The sequence below is a fragment of the Equus asinus genome, chromosome X (genome assembly GCF_041296235.1).
Source record: "Equus asinus isolate D_3611 breed Donkey chromosome X, EquAss-T2T_v2, whole genome shotgun sequence".
NCBI lineage: Eukaryota > Metazoa > Chordata > Mammalia > Perissodactyla > Equidae > Equus > Equus asinus.
Genome location: NC_091820.1, coordinates 110490078 through 110511324, shown reverse-complemented (window position 1 = coordinate 110511324; position 21247 = coordinate 110490078). Strand labels below are relative to the sequence as shown.

At 47.7% G+C, this 21247-nt stretch overlaps 1 protein-coding gene across 1 annotated transcript in view; it reads left to right on the top strand.

Annotated features, from left to right (window-relative positions):
* Positions 1–534: 534 nt before the first annotated feature.
* The window catches only part of KIAA1210 (KIAA1210 ortholog), a 64605-nt gene continuing 43892 nt past the window's right edge, over positions 535–21247 (top strand). The window contains exon 1 of the mRNA XM_014838667.3: positions 535–892. Coding sequence (XP_014694153.3) covers positions 858–892 — 35 coding nt within the window. The 5' untranslated portion in view covers positions 535–857. The remainder of the gene's footprint in view (positions 893–21247) is intronic.

Below are 21247 nucleotides of genomic sequence, written 5' to 3'. Positions count from 1 at the left end.
CTTCCAGGCAGCCGGCATCATTAAGTCACACTTTTGCTCTCTCTCCAGTTCTTTCGGCTTTCTGCAGACACTCTGCCCAGCGGTCTCTCTGAATCCATGTAATGTGAGCCATGTTACAAGTGGGATCCCCCGTGTACACACAATCTCTGCTGGGGACTTCCATCTCAAAGGCATTCCTGCCCTCGAGATTTCACAACTTTAAGGATATTGTTGCTTTTTTTGGGGGGACGCCAGACTTGCTCAGGGAGTAAATCGTTTTCCTTAGGATAGAACAAGAACAGTTTAGACGGGTCAAAAATAGCGTTCAGATTGAGGTGGGAATGCTCGCAGCCTCGCTATTTTAAACTTACCTCACCTCTCTCTTCTCCCATCTGCTCCTCCCTCCCCCGAGCCTGCAGAATCTAAAATGCCAGAAAGCGACTTATTTACATTTCCTTCCTAAAGCTGTCAAGTGTCCTTCTCTGCCCGGATAGAAGTCTCTACTAACTCCCCAAATTACTCCTCACACTCCTTAGCCCTGCAGGGATACAGAGAGGCTAAAAGACGAGCATCTGGTATTCTGCCCTAAGGATGCTGCGGTCGCGGGAAGTTGGAGGCAGAGAGAAAAGGGGAGTTAACAGTTCCTAACCATGTAGGGAACAGGCCCAGCCTTTTTTGGATCTAGTTCAGAAGACCGCGAGAGGCCTCAGAGAAGAAACTTTATCTGGTGGTTATTGCATAGGCCCGCTGGTCTGGGGCTGCGTACGGGCGGGCGCCTGGCGTGCAGAGCTGCGCCCACCGGCACGCCCGCAGCGCGGGCTCCTAGGTGGCCCGGCAGGCGAGGCGCGTAAGCAGCCGCCGGCCCCCTCGGAAGCGCCATGGCTGGGTTTTACGCTTGCCTGAGGACTCCAGAGTAAGTGGCGGGCGCAGAAGAAGACCTGCTCCAACCAGACTCCGCAGGGTGGAGGGTGGCAGAGCGCCGAACGCCGCTGCAGGGCCTCGACCCGCCCGAGCGGGGCGATCGCCGCGAAAGGGGCGGCCCGGAGCGCCTCCGGGGTGGGCGGCGGGCAGCGCGCCTCCGCCGGGGCTCGAACTCGCGGCCTCGCGCCCGCCGATTGCGGCGGTCGGCTCCTGGGAGGGCTCGCGCGGGTGTGCGTGCGTGCGCGCGCGTGCGCGCGGGAAAGCGGCGGCGCGGGCTCCCAGGATTCGGCGGGCCGGCGGGGGCGACCGAATGTTGCAGGGGTCCCGGCTTGCAGGCGTTCTCCTTCCCGCCGCGGCCCCTGCGTGGCTCACCTGCGGCCCAGGCTGTTGTGGTTGTTGATTCATTTACTTGCAAAGGCAGGAGGAAGGCGTCAAAGGGAAGATAGAGCCGCGCCGCAGGGACTGACGCGGAATACCTGGTTATTCCGGGGGTTTCCTTTCATGCATCTTGATGCCCGACCTCTTGGTGCAGGGGTACCTTGTGGCCCCCCTATGGCCTTGGCTTTACCGGAGTTTCTAAGAAATAGCTCAAGGGTCTGAGAAGGGAGAGCTGCATGAGGAGGATGTTTATCTAACAGGGGGCTGGGGAGAGAGACTGGGGCTAAGCTATGGGTTCCAACATGCATGTGTCAAGAAACCTAGCCCACGTCATCTTAAAATAAAGCACCCCACAAACCTGGATTTTAAAAGGCCAGTTTCATTGACTAGTAGCACCATTAAAATAACGTTCGCCGTGATAATTCAGTTAAATAATGTGCTTCAGTTACACAGAAACATTTTGTTCTCGCACCAGTCAGCAGCCAGCATGACTGAAAAGAAAGATATAAGGGAGGGGGGCGCTGGGGGCAAGAAATGAGAGAGAGAGAGAAAGGAGGAGAGAGAGATGGAAAGAGAGTGGAATTTGGGTGAGTGGAGAAAATCACCTTAAGTTTTTTGAGTTAAGTTCTAAATTTGTTCCAAGATGTGCAGTGTGCCATCTTCCAGTTATTTGATGTGGCGTTAGCTCCAAGCTGTTTATCCTCACTATGTATCCACAGTGGTGTCTTTGGATGCTGTGTGTGTATATTTCAAGCAGTGACAACGGAAAGAAGATATTAGCCAAGACAGATCTAGTCATATGGCTCATTAGTGGGTGTGGGAGTGTACATGATAATTTTCCATTTTCATTCATGAAGCTAACACTCTTCTCAGCTATCAAAATCTAGAATCACAGCCAGGAACTCGCGTCACTCATTGCAGGTCTCCAGTAGTTGAGAGTTGCGTAGGTTCACCTGGCCCCTGCAGTTCAGTACCCTCATGGAAAAGCACTGTATGGACAGGGACTGGCAGGCTGTGGCCTGCAGACCCAAAGTGATCTTCCATGTGATTTTTAGTGGCACTCCGTTTGGGGGCTAAAGTGAGGTGGTTCAGGCATGGAGGTGTGTGTAGACTAGACGCCCCCTTCTGCTTCTTCCTCAAAATCGGTACCAGAGTGCGTTCCCACTCTCCGGGGGGTGAATGGGCCTGGGCTTTTGAAACTTGAAAAGTGTTCTTGCAACTATTTTATAATAGTTGGCCTTGGATGGATGCTGTGGAAATTACAAGGCTTTCTCTGTGAAACTCGCCAGAGCGCCAGATGACAGAGAGGTGGACAGTGAAGGCTTTGGGAGGATGAGGGAGATGACGGCTGCTGTGGTGGGAGACGATAACTGTGATGTTATTGCTCCCAGGTGAGTGTCCAAACCATTCCTCCGTGGGGCTCAGTGCCGGCTTACATAAGATTCTCCTGCTTGCAAAGGAACAAGGGAGCTTTCTCAGAGCCCCTTCATCCTGATGTCTGCTTTCCGTGGAGAGGATCTGGGGCAGCCTGAGGTCTTTGGCGTGGAAACGGGAGATTCAGTAGAGCAAATGGTCTATTCTTGTGGCCGCAGTTGAAGGCCTGAGCTCATCTGATGGCTTGTTGAATCTGGGCTGAAGGGCCAGGACAAATGATGAGAGCATTTGAGGAGATTAAGGAGTCAAGGCCTCTACAGATAAGTGGCTTGGAGTCCCTCACAGGACCTAAAAGGTAAAGAGACTCAGTAAACATTCAAAAATATTGTGTACCTGCTCTAGCAAACTTTGAGCTGAGCACTGTGAGAGAAACTTTTGCTTTCCTTTCCTGGAGCCAAGCAAGCACAGTGCTTGGCACAAATATTTGTTGAGGGAATGATGTTGACTGAACCCAGATGCCCTTGAGGAGCTTGCCTTCCCAGGGAGTGGTCAGCCCGCTAAACGGCGGTTTGCAGGAGGTAGGGTGGGAGGCATAAGCTCCGTTGGAGAGAACGTAAAGGAGGACAGGAGCAGAGGGAGGAACTGGAGGCCAGAAGTGGGAGAGACATGGGAGGAAAGAGGAGAGAGGGATGGAAAGAGGGAGTGGAATTTGGGTGAGTGGAGAAAAACACCTTAAATTTTCTGAGTTGTCTTAAGTTTCTAAATTTGTTCCCAGCTATACAATGTGCGGTTTCCTAGTTATTTCGTGTGGCATTAGGGTCCCTTCTCTGAGCTTTTGCCAGGGCTCTGGAGGTAGAGGGAGAGGAACGCCAGGAGGGAAATCATTCTGCTCCGACCTTCACTGCTCCCCCTGTAAGCCTTTGGTTCTCTCCCACCCTCCATGCCCCCATCACCCCTCAAAAAGGGGTTTTCTATAATCACAACTTGGCCATGTCAGGAGGGCTGCACCCTTTCAAGGAACCCCAATAGGCCTTGAAAGTTGAATTTGGGTGGAAATACAGGATTGGTTCACAGTTTCCAGATCACACTTGCATTCTAGATTTTATATAGAGGTGTGTACGCTTACTATGTGAGTTGGAGATGTTTGAGATATTTGGCCAGTGGTGGAAATGGGTATATTCAGAGCCACCCATATCCTTGTAGGCCTTGACTCCATGCCACTAGCCTCATTGACACCTGGCTCTAAGCAAGTGAGCTGCTAGGGTACCACTTTGGGTGTTTAAATTCTGAACTGGTTATTGTAGATATAACTCTTGCTTAAGATAACTAGCTATTAAGTTCTGTTCTTTTCATAGACATAGAATGACAGCAGGTGACAGGAGAATTATCAAGGGATCAGTGAACATGCTTATTGGTAGAAGGAAGAAAAAAGTAGTAGTCTTTAATTATGTGACACCATTTTGTGCAAGTATATGAGAAGATGAAGGAAAAGCAAAAGAACTTTCTTAACCAGACAAGATCCTGTAATGGTGGGACGGGTGAAAATGTCTTCATTTTAAGGGTGTGGAGGGGCCTGCCCGGAGGCGTAGCGGTTAAGTTCGCGCATGCAGTCCGCTTTGGCGGACCCGGATTTACCAGTTCAGGTCCCAGGTGCGGATGTACACACCACTTACCAAGCCATGCTGCGCCAGGCGTCCCACATATAAAAAAAAGTAGAGGAAGATGGGCACAGATGTTAGCTCAGGGCCAATCTTCCTCAGCAAAAAGAAGAGAATTGGCAGCTCAGGGCTAATCTTCCTCGAAATAAAATAAAATAAAATAAAAAGAGTGGAAACTGGACCCCAAAGATGTTAAGTGATTCTCCTTGGGTCACAGGGTCAATGACAATTCCAAGATTAGAATCCTGGGCACCCTGACTTCCAGCATAGAGCCGTACAGCCTGGGATAGAGGAAAGATCAACCTCTGAGCAAAAAAAAGCACACATCGTGGGACACTGTGGCTCCTAGCTGGAGCTGCTGCCGAGGTCTATTCAGCCCAAGGCAAAATGGCAAGCTGGGGCAACTTCATTTTTGGCAACCCCGATCTCTCCTGTTATAACCCCTTCCTATTTTGCCACCATTCCCACTCCATGTGTTCTGGGCCTGAACCTTGCCCTTCTCTCCAAGCCTGTCTTCTCCAAGCCTCTGCCATCCTAGGCTGTGGACTTCCCCTTGGCTAAGACATTGTCCTCCTGTGACCCACGGGCTAGCTCTTTGCCAAACTGACCTGTGATGTTAGGTTAGTGGGCATGGATGGAGTCCTCCTGACAATGTGTATTTCAATAGGACCTGGATCCTTTTGCGTCACTCTGAGGCTTGGTGGTCACCTGGGAGAGCTTGCTAGGTTAGTGGGCCCCTCACATCATGCTAGTCCGCTTTGTCTACTCTAACAGGATTCAGGGAGGTGAGGCTGAGCACTTCTGAAAAGGTACCTGACACCCGAGCAGGGAAACACTAGTGTGAATTATGTGCCAGCCTGCTCCCTGGGCTGCAAGACCTCCCTGGTGCCCCCCAACACGGTGCGGGCTGCTATCGGAGATTAGAGGCCACAAATATTGACTTTTTATGAGTTTCAGTTGCTGATATTCAGGGGGCCCATGCATTCTTTTTTGGCCCTGGGTAGCCCCCCGGCACCCAGACGCTGGAGGAGATCCGACCCCGCAGGTCCCTCCAGTGGTTGACAGCCTTAGGGATATCTATCTCCTAAGCCCATCTGCAACTGTTCTCCTGAACTTGGGGCCCACCTGCACCCAGGGGACAACGATGAACGTGAAGCCTGGCCCTGCGAGCTTCCAGTTGGGGAAGGCAAATACAGGCAAATTCTGCACTAGAAATGTGTAGCTGCAGCTACTCGGCGTGCCAGCTCAGACCCAGCTTCCACTCCTCACTGTAATTAAGTGTTGAATGTGGTCATTAGAGATCCCTGTGGCATTTCGCTTCCTTCCCTCCCTTCTTCTCTGCTTTTTTTTCCTTCTAGTTTTAGAAGGCTGTTAACGCCAGTTCCCTGGCAAGGCGCCCAGACTGGGTATTGCATTTGCTAACCTGCATTCACCCTGTGGCATCTGTCCGAGGCACTTTCCATTCATGAGAGCGATAGGGGAGCCGATGGAGTGGCGGGCGCCCACTCTGGGGAGGTGCTGTCCCAGGCCCCCAGCCTCACCCTCTGCCGGGGGAGGGCCAGTTCTCGGGAAATTTCTTGAATAAACTATTTGCCATATTTACCAGTTTACCACAAGTTCGTCTCTTTATTTATAACATAGTTATTTAGCTCTTTGTAAAGATTCATTTAGGAAGAAATAGTTTTAAAAGCTTCCGGAGATTTCTCTGAAGATGCAGTTGACAGGTTTCATTTGGTCTTTAGCAGGATTCTAAGGAGTGTTCCATTTGTTACAAGGTTTCATTTCCTTGGGAATTTATTAAAAATGTGGAATGGCACCTTATTTCATCAGTAACCAAAATTTCAGCATTTTACATGGGAATGTTTGGAGTAGTTTATTTTGAATCCTTTGAAAGCCCATTTTCTGTCGGGCCAACTTTAGCGTCTTGGGGATTCTCTCACCAATTTCTCAAGTAGCACAATTTTTTGTTGTTTGTTATTTCTGGAAATTAGCAGCCAAAATGTAGTATGCAATGTGGTTGCTCCTGTCATTTCCTAATTGATTTTCTACTTTAACATTCTTTTAGCTTTTTAAAGTAATTCACTTCTCATCTTTCCTTCATGGTTTCATAGTCATGGTTAATGGAGAGCAAATTTGGGGAACTAAGCATACCGTACGTTATAGTAATCCCTTCTTGGCATCTCCACTCTCCTGCTGCTGCTTTGGGTGGTTGTACTCTTTCCTGAAATCTTCAATAGCTATTAAAACCAGCCATTCAACGGACACTGCTGTAAGCTATGATTCACTAGAAGAAATGAGTTTTGATGAAATGGCTTGTTTTCAGAAGGCCAAGCTAAGTTAGTGAAAAGATTTGCCATTTTGGTTACTTCCAACACATATGCTAACCTTAACCCAGAGGTTCTCAGCAGGGGTGTGGGTAGCAGTTTTGCTCCCCAGGGGACATTTGGCAATGTCGAGACATTTTTAGTTGTCAAAACTAGGGGGAAGGTGTGCTACTGACATCTAGTGGGTAGAGGCCGGGGATGCCGATCAGCATCCCACAACGCACAGAGCCCCCCACAACAAAGAATTTTCCAGCCTCAAATGTCAATAGTGTCAAGACTGAGAAACCTTGCCTTAAACTAATAACATTTTATCAAAGTAGAAGTCTGAGGACGACCCTCCTTAAGTGTTTAGACCAGCACTATCCGATAGAAGTTTTCATGGTGATGGAAATGTTCTCTATCTGTGCTGTCCAATATGAGAGCCATTTGCCACATGTGGCTATTGAGCACTTGACCGTGGCTAGTATGACTGAGGAACTGAGTTTTAAGCACACAAGGGTGCTTTTGTTTAGATTCAGTGTAAAAGTTCTGCCTTGGTGGAATTGTCTTAAATTTGGAATGAGAGCGCCTGAATTAAGGAGGTTGTACTGGAGAACAGCAGAGCCAGAAGCTGTTCACAGTGTCATGTCCTCCTCTGTCCGTCACCCAGCCAGTAATGTGGCAGGAGAGCCCGGGCACCTAAGGATGCACGGAAGCTTGGCATTTGGGGTTGGGAAACCGGAGCAGTGTAGGGACCAGCCTGGCTCCCAGGCTGCTAATGAAGGAGCAAGCCATCTGACCCAGGGGTGAGAAGAGAGCCCCTCATAGCAGCTTACAATGTGCTGTCAAATCCCCTACTGCTCGAGGGTCCAGCCACTCAGCATAGTGTCTGTCTGGCACATACACACACTGAAAATATTTGGCACCATACAGTGGGAAGAGTATGGGAGTCAGACATGGGTTTGAATCCTCACAATGCTACTTACTAGCTGTGTGGCCATGGGCGAGTACCTTAGCCTTCCTGAGCCTTAGTTGTCTCCTCTGTAAAATGGGGATAATGGTTCCTACCTCATAGCATTGTCACAAGGATTAAATCAGGTAACTGATAGGTGCATAGGTTGACCTCAGTAAATGTGAGTTCCCTTGCCACCTAATGTTGATAAACAAAGAGTGACTTTTAACCATTAATTAGTCATAAGCACATAGTAGGTGCTCAGCAAACACTTATTAAATGAATGGGTCCTCACAGTTAGCCTATGGTGAAGGTACTACTCTTAGCCCCACTTAAGAAATAAGAAAATTTAGGTTTTGAACAGTTCAGTGACTTGCCCAAGACCACAAGCTAGTGATTGACAAGAGCCAGGATTCAAACGTAGATTTGTCCAACTCCATAGCCTAACTCTTATGCAACTATGCTATTCTTCCTCCTCGGAAGGTCAAGGTGCCAGATTTCTCTTTCTGCAACAAAGGAATGTCTGCTCAGAAACTACTGGATCAGAGAATCAAGAACACTGCAGAAAGACGTGATATTGTGACATCCATACCTCCTTCATCCCACCTACTCCCTCCAGCTCCCAAATTCTGTCTCCAGGCAGGTTCATTTTATGGTAAGGAAACTGAGGCATGAAGAAAGTGTATGACCTGTCCGAGATCACACAGCTTGACAGGATCTTCATGAGTTTGAAGTTCTAGTCTTCAAAAAGCTCAGAGCCTCATAGGGAGGGAAAGAGTTTCATCTACTGGGGCCAACACTAAATGGGAGAAAATTAACAAAGGGTCCCATATTGTTAAAGCAACGTACTTGAATTTTTTAAAAAGTAAAGACATAAAACATTTTACTCATCTAATTTGAACATTTGAAACTGTATCCTTTGTTGCAAACACAACAAGTTATTACAATATAATTCAGTTATCTACTAGGGCATGTAAGGGAGATGCTCAAAATGAGGAATGGGAACAAGGGAGGAGAAAAAGAAGAGATACAGGCATGGGAAAGTCTAGATATGCATGAGAAAAAAATTAAAAATGGTAGGCACTGTATTTCAGGAAGATTGATAAAGTCATGTTGCATTTTTTTATCAGCAAGGTCATTATCTCTTATTTCCTATCCTGGGGTCCTCATGAGCCAAGGACCAGCCCTCCCGTAAGCTGTGAGTCGCGGTTCTTCCCCTTTCTTGTTGCATTCAGATCTCCCCTTTCCCTAAGCCCAACTGTTCTGAAAAAGTGGAGAGGAAAGTAAATCAAAGGGACGCTTCTGAGACACGTGGAGGTTGGGGAAAGGAAAGGGTCCCAGGCACATCTGCCTGTTCACATATTTTTTAAGATTTTATTTTTCCTTTTTCTCTCCAAAGCCGCCCCCCCCCATACATAGTTGTGTATTTTCAGTTGTGGGTCCTTCTAGTTGTGGCATGTGGGACGCCGCTTCAGCATGGCCTGATGAGTGGTGCCATGTCTGCGCCCAGGATTCAAACTGGGGTAACCCTGGGCCGCCGAAGTGGAGCGTGCGATCTTAACCACTCGGCCATGGGGCCGGCCCCTGACTGTTCACATTTTGAGCAGAGCCCAGGAGATAAGGCAGGAAAAGTCTACTCTCCTGAGTTTGCATAAAGCATACAGACAGAGGTTTCTGCATTGGCTCACTATTGATTTGTGACACTTGGAGAGAGTCTCCAGAAGCCCTTTAAGGGAATGAGATGGGGGAAAATCCCCACTAAACCTCCATTGCCTCTTTTTGAAGGACATACTTTTACTTTTACACGTGAGGAATGTTTGTTTCTTCTGTGCCTGTGGCTCCAGAAGCCAAGTGTCAATGATCCAAAGACCCTATTTCATGCAGAAATGGCCTATGTTTGCTTGTTCAGAGTTGGAGGAAAGACGAAACTCTCTGGGAGGAGGTAGGTAGTTCCCTGATAGGGATGAACTCCTGATTTGAAAAGAGTTTAGAAAAATTTCTTTTTGAGGGGAAGAAAGAATGAGTGGTGAAGTTTAAGTCAAATCTCCTGTAACCCTGTGCTGTTTTTGGTTTGTTTTTAGTGAGGAAGATTGGTCCTGAGCTAACATCCATCACCAATTCTCCTCTTTTTGCTTGAGGAAGATTGGCCCTGAGCTAACCTCTGTGTCAGTCTTCCTCTATTTTGTATGAGGGATGCCAACACAGTGTGGCTTGATGAGCAGTGTAGGTCCACAACTGGGATCCAAACCCGCGAACCTGGGCCACCGATGTGGAGCACGCTGAACTTAACCACTATGCCACCGGGCTGGCCCCACCCTCTGCCTTTTTTAAATGGGAAAAAATAGCTTAGGTTTCTAAACAATCTGAAAGTAGGAGAGTTTCTGAAAATGTCGACAGGCTTCAGAAGTGCCTGCTCTGGAGGCTGGGTCCCTACTGGCTTGACACAGGACCAATAGGGGTCTCCGGGGATGAACTGGGAACTCTGAAAGATTGTCTCAGTGAATCCTAGAATCCTAGAAAGCCTGAGCTAAAAGGAACCCTAGACTTCAAGTCTAGTCCAATCCCTTGGTTTTTAGGTGAGGAAACAGAGGCCCAGAGAAAGAACTTGGTGTGCCCAAGGCCTCACAGCTAGTTAATAGCAGAACTGAGGTGTCAACTCTCCGAAAGTTGCTATAGGGCCTCATTAGAGGGTCAAGTCTCAGAGATGTTTATTAGAAAAACAAAATATCTTCCTTTGTGGTGACAATTCTCTCTAAATATCATTCAAGTTGCTTTTTCTTCACCACCCTTGCCCAGCCATCCATTTCTTGTGGCTTTCCATTTCAGCCTTTCTGTTCCAGTCATGTCCAGTACCCAATTTGATTTACAGCAGTGTTTCCTCAAAGCGGGGAGTTTGGACTCTTTGCCTTAGAATCATTTGACAGCTTATGGAACATGCAGATCTCTGGGCCCCACCTCCAAAGAAGAATCAGAATCCTTGGGGATGAGAGCCAAGGAGTCAGTGATTGTTATATAGGGTGTTCACTTACCGTCTTCCTCCTGGAACTCATTTCTTATACCATTGTCCATATCTGTAGCAGTAGTTTTCAAAAACCCTACTATTTATTGAGCACTTACTTTGTACCAGGCTCTGTGCTGTTTTTCACACATTATCTCATTGATTCCTCAGATGCTGGCTGAGTGCTTCCCATTTACTCTCAAGTGGATAACAGAGCAGTATCCAGCTGGGAGAAGGGGCCAGGCCCCTCCCACCCCCATTTAAGTGCTCCTCCCGGGCGCTACTCCCAATGTGGCTTTTTATTTTCCTAAGCTATTCCAACTAGGGGTTCTTGAACCTTAAAGTTTAAGGAAGCCCAATAGATTTCTGCTCTCCTGGTTCTCGCTGCCACTTTTCCCTTGATGTGGTTACCCTAGTGGGAAGAACTTTTTGCACATCATTTACTTCTTCAAAGTGGCAATCCTATTCCTTTCCCTGCCTAGCAATGACATGGGTTGAATGAGGAATGAGTGAGAGAATTCTTTGAGAGGTGCATGTTGGGATGCTGTCTGCTTCTGTGGCCTAAAGTGAACACCGGAGGAGGGTACCAGGAATCTCCTTTCTGCGCTTGGCCCTCTGGGCCTTTCTCTCCTCCCCTACTAGCTGCCTTCTAGTCTGGCCCAGCTCCACGCTCTTTTTCAGGTGGCCCTTCTTTCTCTGCCCTCTTGGTGTCCTGTCTAGTCCTAGGCCCTGGGGCACTCCATTTTCCAATCCATTGTTATCTGGTGTCCCTTGTCCTGGAGACTCCTTCCTGTGGCCTGCCAATATTACTCCAGAAGCTTCTTTTCTAGGCACTGGACCAAAGAGGTACAAGAGTCTGGTGTGAGAGCAGACTTGACCCTGGGCAAAAGGGCTATAAATGAGCCAGGTGCTGCCCACACTTCATTGCCCCAAGTGCATCATTCTGGCCAGAGTCCTCAGGCTCTTCCTGGTCACTCAGAGTTTGTGGCTGTCATCTGCCCCCTCTACCCTAATCCTCAGCTCACCTATGCTGACTCTCAGTGCCTCAGTGCTCAAGCTGTCACCAAACTTTTCTGCCTAGCAAAAGGTGGGCACAGTGGCTCAGCAGTTAAGTTCATGCCCTCCACATCAGTGGCTCGGGGTTTGCTGGTTCCAATCCTGGTGCAGACCTACACATCGCTCATCAAGCCATGCTGTGGCAGGCATCCCACATATAAAGTAGAGGAAGATGGGCACAGATGTTAGCTCAGGGCCAGTCTTCCTCAGCAAAAAAGAGGAGGATTGGCAGCAGGTGTTAGCTCAGGGCTAATCTTCCTCCAAAAAAAAGGCCCATCTTAAGGTGGGCTTCCTCTACCAGACCTTTCATGATTACTCCAGCCTACACCGAGAGGACCTTTTTAGTCTCTTTTGCTGCTTTAAATGGAGCTACCCACAAAAGCATCCTCTAGGACCTCCTGTGGCAAGACAGCCTCCTATCCTCCAATTCTTCAGTCCGCTTTTCCCCTTCACTCTCACCTTCCCTTGTTCTTTGCCCTCATTGACACCTAGATCTCAGCTCTCCAGCCTTGCTTTGCTGCTTCCTGCCCAACTTGGCTTTGCCATGTATTTTGGACATACTTCTCTGGCTTAACCTTGGCCCTCTGCCTCCTTTCTGCCCTCTAGCCCCCTGTGTGACACATGCAAGCAACGCAAACTCCAGCTTCCTGTTTCCTGACTCTTGGGGCCCACAGGCCCCTCATGTAGATAGTCAATACCCTCAAGTTTGGCCTTTGGGTCCTTGTCGTGAAATGAATCCTTGTCATAAAATATCATAAGAGAACACATGATAATTTTGTTTTACTTCCTCATTTTTACATATATGGGAACTGAGGCCTAGCGAGGAGCTATGACTTGGGCAAGGCCCCAAGGATAATCTATTGGGAGGGTAAAATCAGGACCCAGGCCTTCTGATTCCTAATCAAGCACTGTTCTTGAATTTTTCGTGTGTGCTTTTTTCTTTGTAATCAAGCAGTGGGTCATCTTAGTGTAGCGCTCATGGGTTCTGGAGTCACCTGCCTCTGTTCAAATCCCGCCTTCACCATGCATTTGCGTGGGACCCTGGGCAGTTACTTGGCCTTTCAGTTTCCTGATCTACAAAATAGAGGAGGAGGAAGAATAATTCTACCTCATAGAACTTCTCTGAGGATTAAACGAAATGGTGCATGCAAAACACTTCAAACAGTGTCTACACATATTAAATGTCCAGGAAATGTTAACTATTTTATTTGGTCATCACCTCTATAGCGCCTAAAACAGGTCTGAGTGCATAGTAGGTCTGCAATAAAGACTTTGGCGTACTAAAGAGAGAGGCCCTGGGAAATAATGTTCTGACTTTGCTGTCTGGTTCAAGGGAAATGATTCTAATGGTGGGTATTTTAGTTCATGTAGAAAGAGAGCACAATGCCATGGCTGGTGTAAGGGGAGAGACTTGAAGCCCAGGGAACCTTTGGGTAATTCTTCGTGCAACTCCAGATAGGCGGCTGCCTCTTTGCCTGGCTGCAGGGCTGTCTATAGGGTTAAGGGCTAAGGAAGTCTGAGAGCTTAAAGGCTCTCAGATAGAACCTTGACTGAGGGTGGCCAGGGCCCTCAGATTCTTGGAGGCATTTTTATTTCAATGGGCAAGTACCCCTTGGGGACGGCAGCATCACCTCTCCTTAGACCCATTCTCTCCCTGTTAAGCCACAGTTCACTCTGAGACCTCTCTCTGTTGCACCCCAGAACTGAGAGACCAAAGGCTATTTATCATAACCATGAGGTCATGTAGAGATTGCCTCCCCCGGACCCCACCATGTGGGCTAAGGGGCCCTAAGATGAAGCGAAAAAGTTACAAGTTGCCTTCACAAAAGGCACAGATAATTCAGCTTGGGATAGGGGCACATTCTTGTGGCCTGGTTCTCTTCCTCTCTCTCCCCTGCCTCCCCTGCCAGGGAATGACTGCTGGTTGTTCTTTAACCTCATTTACATGTACATCTCAACTTTCTAGCCTCGCTTTGCTGCGTCCTGCCCAGCTGCTCTCCTAGCAGCCTTTTGAATTCTAAGTCCAGGAAACATCTGTGTCAGAGCCCGCAGAATCTAACCAGCCACGTGGAATTCACACCCTGCACCAGCACCGCCACCCCCTTTTTTTCTTCTTTTGCCTTTTTCCCTTCCTTGGAGATTTTCCCCCTGCCCCCAACTGATGGATTATTGACTGCTAGGAGCAGTAATAACCACAACCACGACAAATACATAATAAAATAAAAAGCCTCAGACACAGTCTCTGGGGGTGGACTTGAAAGCTGGTGGAGAGTTTGGAGCCAAAGCTCCTGGTCCCCAACACACACTTAAAGCTGTGAAATCCATCCTCAGGGTACCTTGACTCAATTCTGGCTCTTCCTTGAGTCCCCCAGGGTTCTCATGCTTCCTGCTCCCCTTGCTGGTACCCCACTTCAGCCTGGCCGCCTGAGGGGCCCACGCTACAGACCTATCCCATTTAATATTGTGCGATCTCTGATCACAATATACGTGTCCAGTGAGCCATTTTTGGAAGGACTCTTCATTGTTAAAATGATCAATGAATCTTTGCAAAGATGTTAGAGGCTGATAATGACCTGGCGGGTTATCCTATTTTCATGTCCTGTAATAGGCCAGTCCGTGAGATTCTCTGGGGCAGGAGTGGATGTGCATTTAATACTTACCAGATTTTGCCAGGTTAGGAGGGAGCAAAGAGTAGTGGTCAAATCGTGGGCTCTGAAATCCACTAGAACTGGATGTGAGTCCTGGCTCTTTCACTTACTACTTACACGACCTTGCACAGATAACCTAAAACTGAGTTTTTAGGTTTGCTCATCTGGAAAATGGGGATGGAAATAATAAAAATAAAATCACAACACCTACTTCATAGGGCTCTTGTGAGGATTAATGAAGTAATGCGTGTAAAATCATTTTTCACAGTGCCTGCTTGGCACAGAGTAAGAACTCAACAATTTTATTCCTTGTATTTATCATGTAATATTAATTGCGCCTGACTGCAAAAACAGAGCCTTTAATCATGGGATATTTGGGTTGACAAGACAGAATAGGACTTCTCATCAGCTAGGCTTTGAGGCTGCTAAAGAGATGGCAGAAAGAACCTTTTAGACCAAGTTCTTTGCCTTCTTAACTGCGCGCCCCCGAGGATCTAAGGTGTTAGGGGTGGCGTGAGTTGGGTCTTTCTGAGCCTCTGCTGGATTATTACTCTGGGGGAGAGATGCAATGATGCAATGGGGAGGAAGGGAAGGCAGGACTGGAGGTGGAGCTAAAGACCTTTTAAGTGGAAGCGCTAGAGGAGGAAAAGGCACAGCAAAGGAAAAAGAAGAAAGAAGAAGACGAGGAGGAGGAGGAGATGGAGGAGAAGCTGCAGCCAGTATGACTGCTGCAGCTGCTTCCCTGAGGTGAGGAGTGGGCCTTCCTGGTTGCTGTCTTCTCCTAGTAGTGGAATGTAGCCCAACAGAAATTTTGAGCAGTCTTCTACCCAAGATAACCTATTCTTTTGAGGTTGCCTCCAGTCTCCAGGACAAGGACATGCTCCCTGGATGATGATCAGGGTGCTAAGAGGTATTCCTGACAGGAGGTTCCCTGTGCTAGGGAAGTGGTGGGTAGTAGGCTTTCATTTTTCTCTGACCTCCTAGAGTGGAAGAAAGGCCTGGGTGATGATTACTCCAGAGCAGGTATCTGAGGCAGGGGTCCCCTAGAGCATGTTTGGGTATCTGCTCAATGGTTCTGGTGGTCAAATGCCCATGCCCATGGGTGAGTGTATGGAATGTAGAGAGGTGACCCACTATTCCTCGTATGTCTTCCTACTGACACCCATGGGCATTTTGAGGGTTGGCTGTGCAGAAGTTGCTGAAGATGTCCTTTCAAATAATGTGCTACCAAAGCCACACAGCAGTTTCTGCTTTGGGCAGATATACGCCCAGGGCTCTCAGAGCCAAGAGAAATGACCATCAAGATTGTTCTCCTCTAGAGCCAGCCCTGATGGTCTAGTGGTTAAAGTTTGGCACACTCTGCTTCAGCGGCCTGGGTTTGCTTCCCAGTTGTAGAACCGCACCACCCGTCTGTCAGTTGCCATGCTGTGGCAGTGGCTCACACAGAAGTACCAGAAGAACTTACAGTTGTGATGTACAACCATGTACTGGGGCTTTGGGGAGAAAAAAAAATATTGTTCTCCTCTATTCAGGATACCATGAGGGCGCTCACATCTGCTCTTAGGAGTGGAAGTCAACAGAAGTAAGAGGTAACTTACTAGAGGTAACTAGTCAGCCTCGAGCCTGCTGCGAGCTGCTGCTGCTCTTGGCCCCTGCTGGGAAAATGCCAGTCATGCTGACTCCCTTGGAAAACTCTCATTTTTTGCATGGAAGTAGCTGTTTCCTGGGTGGAACTTGGTATTAAACCCTTAGCACCCTAAAGAATTCTACCAATTAGTGGGGTGACTGTCCATATCAGAGCCATCCTGGCTACCGGTGGGCTTGTGGAGAGGGACTTCTGGAGCTCGTTGTGTGATTTAAGGAGCAGCCCTCTCCACCATGGAGTCCAAGGGCTGCTTTTCAAGAGCTGGCTGAACCTCAGCTGCCCCCCTGCCAAGCTCATGTGAGAAAAAAGAAGATGGGGGAGTGATCACAGGCTCCTCTCCCCTGGAGGTTAGCTTATTTTTCAGTTAATAAGGGGAATGGGGACCCTTTCTGATATTTTCATTTCAGGGGGAGCCCAGGTTCCTCAATGAGTTGGCTTCCTGGCAGCAGACACTTCCTCTAGGACTAGCTGGGCAGTTTCAAGGAGAAAGGCACTCGCCATCATTCTCTCCCACAAGCCATGCCTCGGAATGATCAACTCCAGGGCTCTTCATCCACCAATTGGCAGATACACACACCCCTGGCCTAGGGCACAGAGTATAGCAATAGTTTGAAAGGAGTTGGAAACATCCTCCTGGGGTAGGGAAAGCCATCTCAAATAAGGTGAGCCTTCAGGGGGCTTTTGTTCTAACGTTGTGGCAGGGCCTAACCTGCTCAGCTGACAACTCGCTTGAGAGAGTAGCAACTTATGTTTCTTCAGAAAGAAGTGTTTGTGATGGGGTGGGCTGGGGTCGGGAGCAAGCCAGTCTCCTCATGGGCTTCTTACCAAGTTCTGTGTTGCAACTTACATGATTCGAAACCTATTCCACTTTTGGCTTCTTCTTCAATTAACAGCTGGGGCCTGTAGGACTTGTATTCATTTTCTTTTGCTGTGTAACAAATGACAAAAATTTTAGTGTCTTACAACACGAATTTACTATCTCTCAGTTTCCACGAGCCAAGAGTCTCGGCATTGGTGTAGCTGAGTCCTCTGCTTAGGGTCTCACAAGGCTGTAATCAGTGTACCAGCCAGGGCTGAGGGCTCATTTGAAGTTCCAAGTTATCTTCCAAACTGACTCACTTGGCAGAATTCAGTTTTTTGAGGCTGTAAGGTTAAGGTCCCTCCTTTTTTGATAACTGTCAACCAAGGGTTATTCTCAGCTACTAGAGGCCAACTGCCCTTTCTTGCCATGTGGTCCTCTCCACAACATGACCGTTTGTTCCTTCAAAGCCAGTGGGAGAGTATCAGCTGCACTTCGAATCTCTCTGAATTCTATATCTGACCTCTAGACACTCTTTTATAAGAGGTCACCTGATTAAGCCAGGCCCACCCACACTCAAGGTGAGGGGATTTACAGAGCATGCACACCAAGGGGGCCAACAAACTTGGGGGCCATCTTAGAATTCTGCCTACCACAGACTCTATGAAAAGCATTTCATGCTATCAGATTATTTTTTTTTAAACGAGGCCAGCTGCTTTCCATTAGCATACCCCACTCTGGGAAGACAGCAAAGCTCTCAAGCAAAGTCTTCTGAATCCTTGAACGTGAACCAGGCTGTGGTTTAAAAATTTCAACGACCTTGGAAGATAGGCTGTTTCCCCTTGTTTTTTCTCTTTTTTTCCCCTAGAGCCCTTGTTCAGCCCTCAAGTAAGACAGTCTGAGGAGGAAAAGGCAGCTCTGGGGCTTAAGCATCTGGGGGCCAAGAGAGACAAGCAAGCATTTAAATAATGACTGATCATGAAACTTTATATCTCTGCTGGGCCAAACTTCTTGATGACCAGTATGCCATGACTTTATGCTCCTTGGAAGTGATTCTGAAGGCCTCCCATCATTTACTTACTTTGTTTCCTCTTTCCTTACTCAGCTTACCAGCTTTTTCATGAATTTCATGCAGAGGGGTCTTTTACCCAAAGTGTGTCTCAAATTGTCCCCATATGTTTAACAAATGGGATCACTTTTGCCACTGATTCCTACTTGTCAGAGCAACTCCCCGCCCCCACCCCCCGACTCCTGCATTCATCCATCCATAGAAATGCGCAGTGAGCAGCTTCTCTGTGCCTGGATCATGCTGGGTGCTGGTGACATCCGGATAAGCAAAATGTGCTCCGTGTCTTCAGGATGACATCAGCTGTGACAGAGGCGTGTGCAAAGGGCCGAGAGCATGGGACGTGGGTGGTCGTCTTTGATCTGGGTCTTGAAGAATGTGTAGGACTTCAAGGATGTGGAGATTAGGAAGGTGGTGTTCTGGGCCAAGTGGACAGCCTGTGCAGAGCACAGAGGATGCGAAAGAACACGGTGTGTTTAGGGAATGACTGGTGATTCAGGGAGACCAGAACATGGGGGTGTGAGTGGGGGTGGATGCTGGTAGAATGGAGGGGACAGGGAACATCAGCTTGTGGAGGGCTTGAGTGTGAAGAACTCAGCTTTCATCCTGCAGGCAGCAGGAAGCTGGTAAACTAAGCAGGGGAGGCTTGTGGTCAGATTGGTATTTTAGAGAGAACATTGTGACTTGTTTTGAGATACCAGTGAGATGACAGTAGTTTTTGCAAAATATCATAAATAAAAGTATAGACGAGAGGAGGCAGGCCCAAGGCCACCATTAAAGAGCCCTGGTGTGATTAAGAACAAGTTCACTTTAAACTTACATTAGCCGTAATGAGACACATGGAAGATAGACAGTGATGCCTCTATGAGGAGATGCTTGGGAGGCAAAGCTCTGATTACTAAAGTCAGCCTGAGGGCAAAGGGAAAGAAGTTTTACCAATGGTGGTGGCTGTAAAGTTGGAGGAAGCAGGGCATCTGTTCCTAAAACCTCCTCCCTGGGGGTTCAGGCCTAGCCCAGCTGGATGGGACTCCACACCCAGGGTCCTTGTGGCTGGGACACCTGGGAATGGACTCTCTGCACCAAGGACAAGAGGGGCCCAAGAGTGCTTGATTCTGCACGGGTGAATAACCTAGGGGTGGGGCCCACCTTGCTGGGAGGGAAGGCAGGCTCTGCTAAGTTGGGAAACAAGGAGGTTCCCTCCCCAAGACAAGTCTTCCTCTGCCTCCTATAGCATGCCTCTACTTCTGAGAAATTGCTGACTGCAAAGATGGTTCTTCCACTACTTCCTCTTCTTTTATTGAATTTAGGCATTCATTCAACAAACACTTATTGAGTGCCTGCTATTTGCCAGGTACCATTCTAGGTACTGGGAGATCCAGTGATGAACAAAGTAGACAAAGCCCCTGCTCTTATGGAATTTACATTCTAGTAGAGGAGACAGACAAGAAACCAGTAATTACATTAATATAGAATATAATTTTGGGTAGTGATGAGTGCTATGAAGATGTTAATAAAGGATACTGGCAGTGGAGAGAGACTGGGAGGGCTTTAACTAGGATGATCATGGAGTTCCTCTTTGGGAGGTAATATTTGAGCTGACTTGAATGCTACAGAAGAGTCAGCCTTGCGTTTAGCTGGGGAAAGAGCCCTCCAGGCAGAGGGAGCAGCAAATGCAAAGATCCTGAGATGGAAAGGGGCTGGGTGTGCTGGGGATGAGGAAGAAGGCCAGTGAGGCTGGAGTGGAGGGAGAAAGCAGGAGAAAGAACAGGAGAAAGAGGGAGAAAGTAACAGGGTTGGTGGTCGGGGGGGCTTGTGTGTGGGGCCACATTACCTAAGGCCCAGGGTAAGGAGCTGGGATTTGCTGAATGTGATGGCAAGCCACTGGGGTTTTGAGCAGGGGCCTGACATGACTGATGTGGCTGCTGTCTGGAGAACAGGGAGGCAAAGATGGAAGCAGGGAGACCAGTTAGGTTGTTGCTGTGATCCAGCAACTAGATAATGATGGCTCAAACACGGCAAGAAATGGTTGCATTACAGAAAGACGTTGAAGGAAGAGTCATGAGATGTACTGTTGGACTAGATGTGCCATGTGAAGGAAAGAGAGGAATCAATGACTCCGAGGTTTTAGTCTGAGCATCTGGTTAGTGGCATTTCCTGAGATGAGGAAAGCTGGGCGAAGGAGTGAGTGTGAGGGGAACCAAGAGCTTGATGTGCACTGTTAGGTGGAGATGTTGACTAGGCAGTTGGTTATAGGAATATGGTGTTTAGGGAAGAGGTCCAGTCCAGAGATAAAAATTTTGGAGTCCAGAGTGTATAGAGAGTATTTAAAGTCTGAATGGGATCATCCAGGATATGGGAGCCACCAGCCACATGTGACTCTCGAGCACTTGAATTGTGGCTAGCCCCAATTGAGATGTACTGTATATGGAAAATACACACAAGCTTTCAAAGACTTAGTATGAAAAAAAGAATGTAAAATATCTCATTAATGTTATTTTTATAATGATTACATGTTGAAATAATATTTTGGTTCTGTTGAGTTAAATAAAATATATTATTAAAAGTCACTTCACCTGTTTCTTTTTGCTTTTTTAAATATGGCTACTAGAAAATTTAAAATTACTTATGTGGCTTGCAATTGTGGCTCACGTTAACATTTCTATTTAATGGTGTAGGTCTAGGAAATGATTGTAGAAAAAGAAGAGGGCCAAGGACAGAGCCCTTGGGTGCTACAACATTTCAAATTCATGGAGAAAGGAAAGTTCCAGCAAGGGAGATTGAGAAGGAACAGCAAATGAGGTAGGAGGAGAATTAGGGGAGCGGGGTGTTCGGAAGGGTGAGTGATAAAATTATTCAAAAAGGAAGGCGTGTCAGATGCTGCTGGGACATCGTGTAACCGACAGTTGGATTTAACGAGAGCAGTTCTGTTTAGAAGCCTGATTGGAGAGAGCTCAAGAGGATAAGTGAAGCCATAAAGGCAGTAAGTACAGATCACTCTCTTGAGTTTTGCTTTAAAGAGATGCAGAGAAACGGGATGGAAATAGGAAGAGGATTTCCAGTCAAGAGGAGCTTTGTGTGTTTTGTTGTGGGTTTTGGTTTGTTTAGAGGGGGAGAAAGCTCAGTTGATGGTGGCGCTGTCCTCAGGGCCCTTAGGATTCAGTTGGGGAAATAGGGCAAGAGTGCTGTAAAGAATTGGAGACAGGCTAAACTCAAGAGTTAGTGAAATCCAAATCAGTGCTTCTATTAGTGCTTCTATTAGTGCTATTAGTGCAAATTATTGATTCTATTAGTGCTCTAGGGATGCGGATGCCACCAAGATGCCCTCTTTCTTTGTTCTCTCCTTTGTCTTTCATGTTTTTCTCTTCGTTTGTTGTTTTTCTTTTTCTACCCTTGACAGGGGTGGGTCAAGGACAAGGTTAGCCTACTGTGGCCTGGTGTTTTGGAAAACAGGCTCCTTTTCCACGGACTTC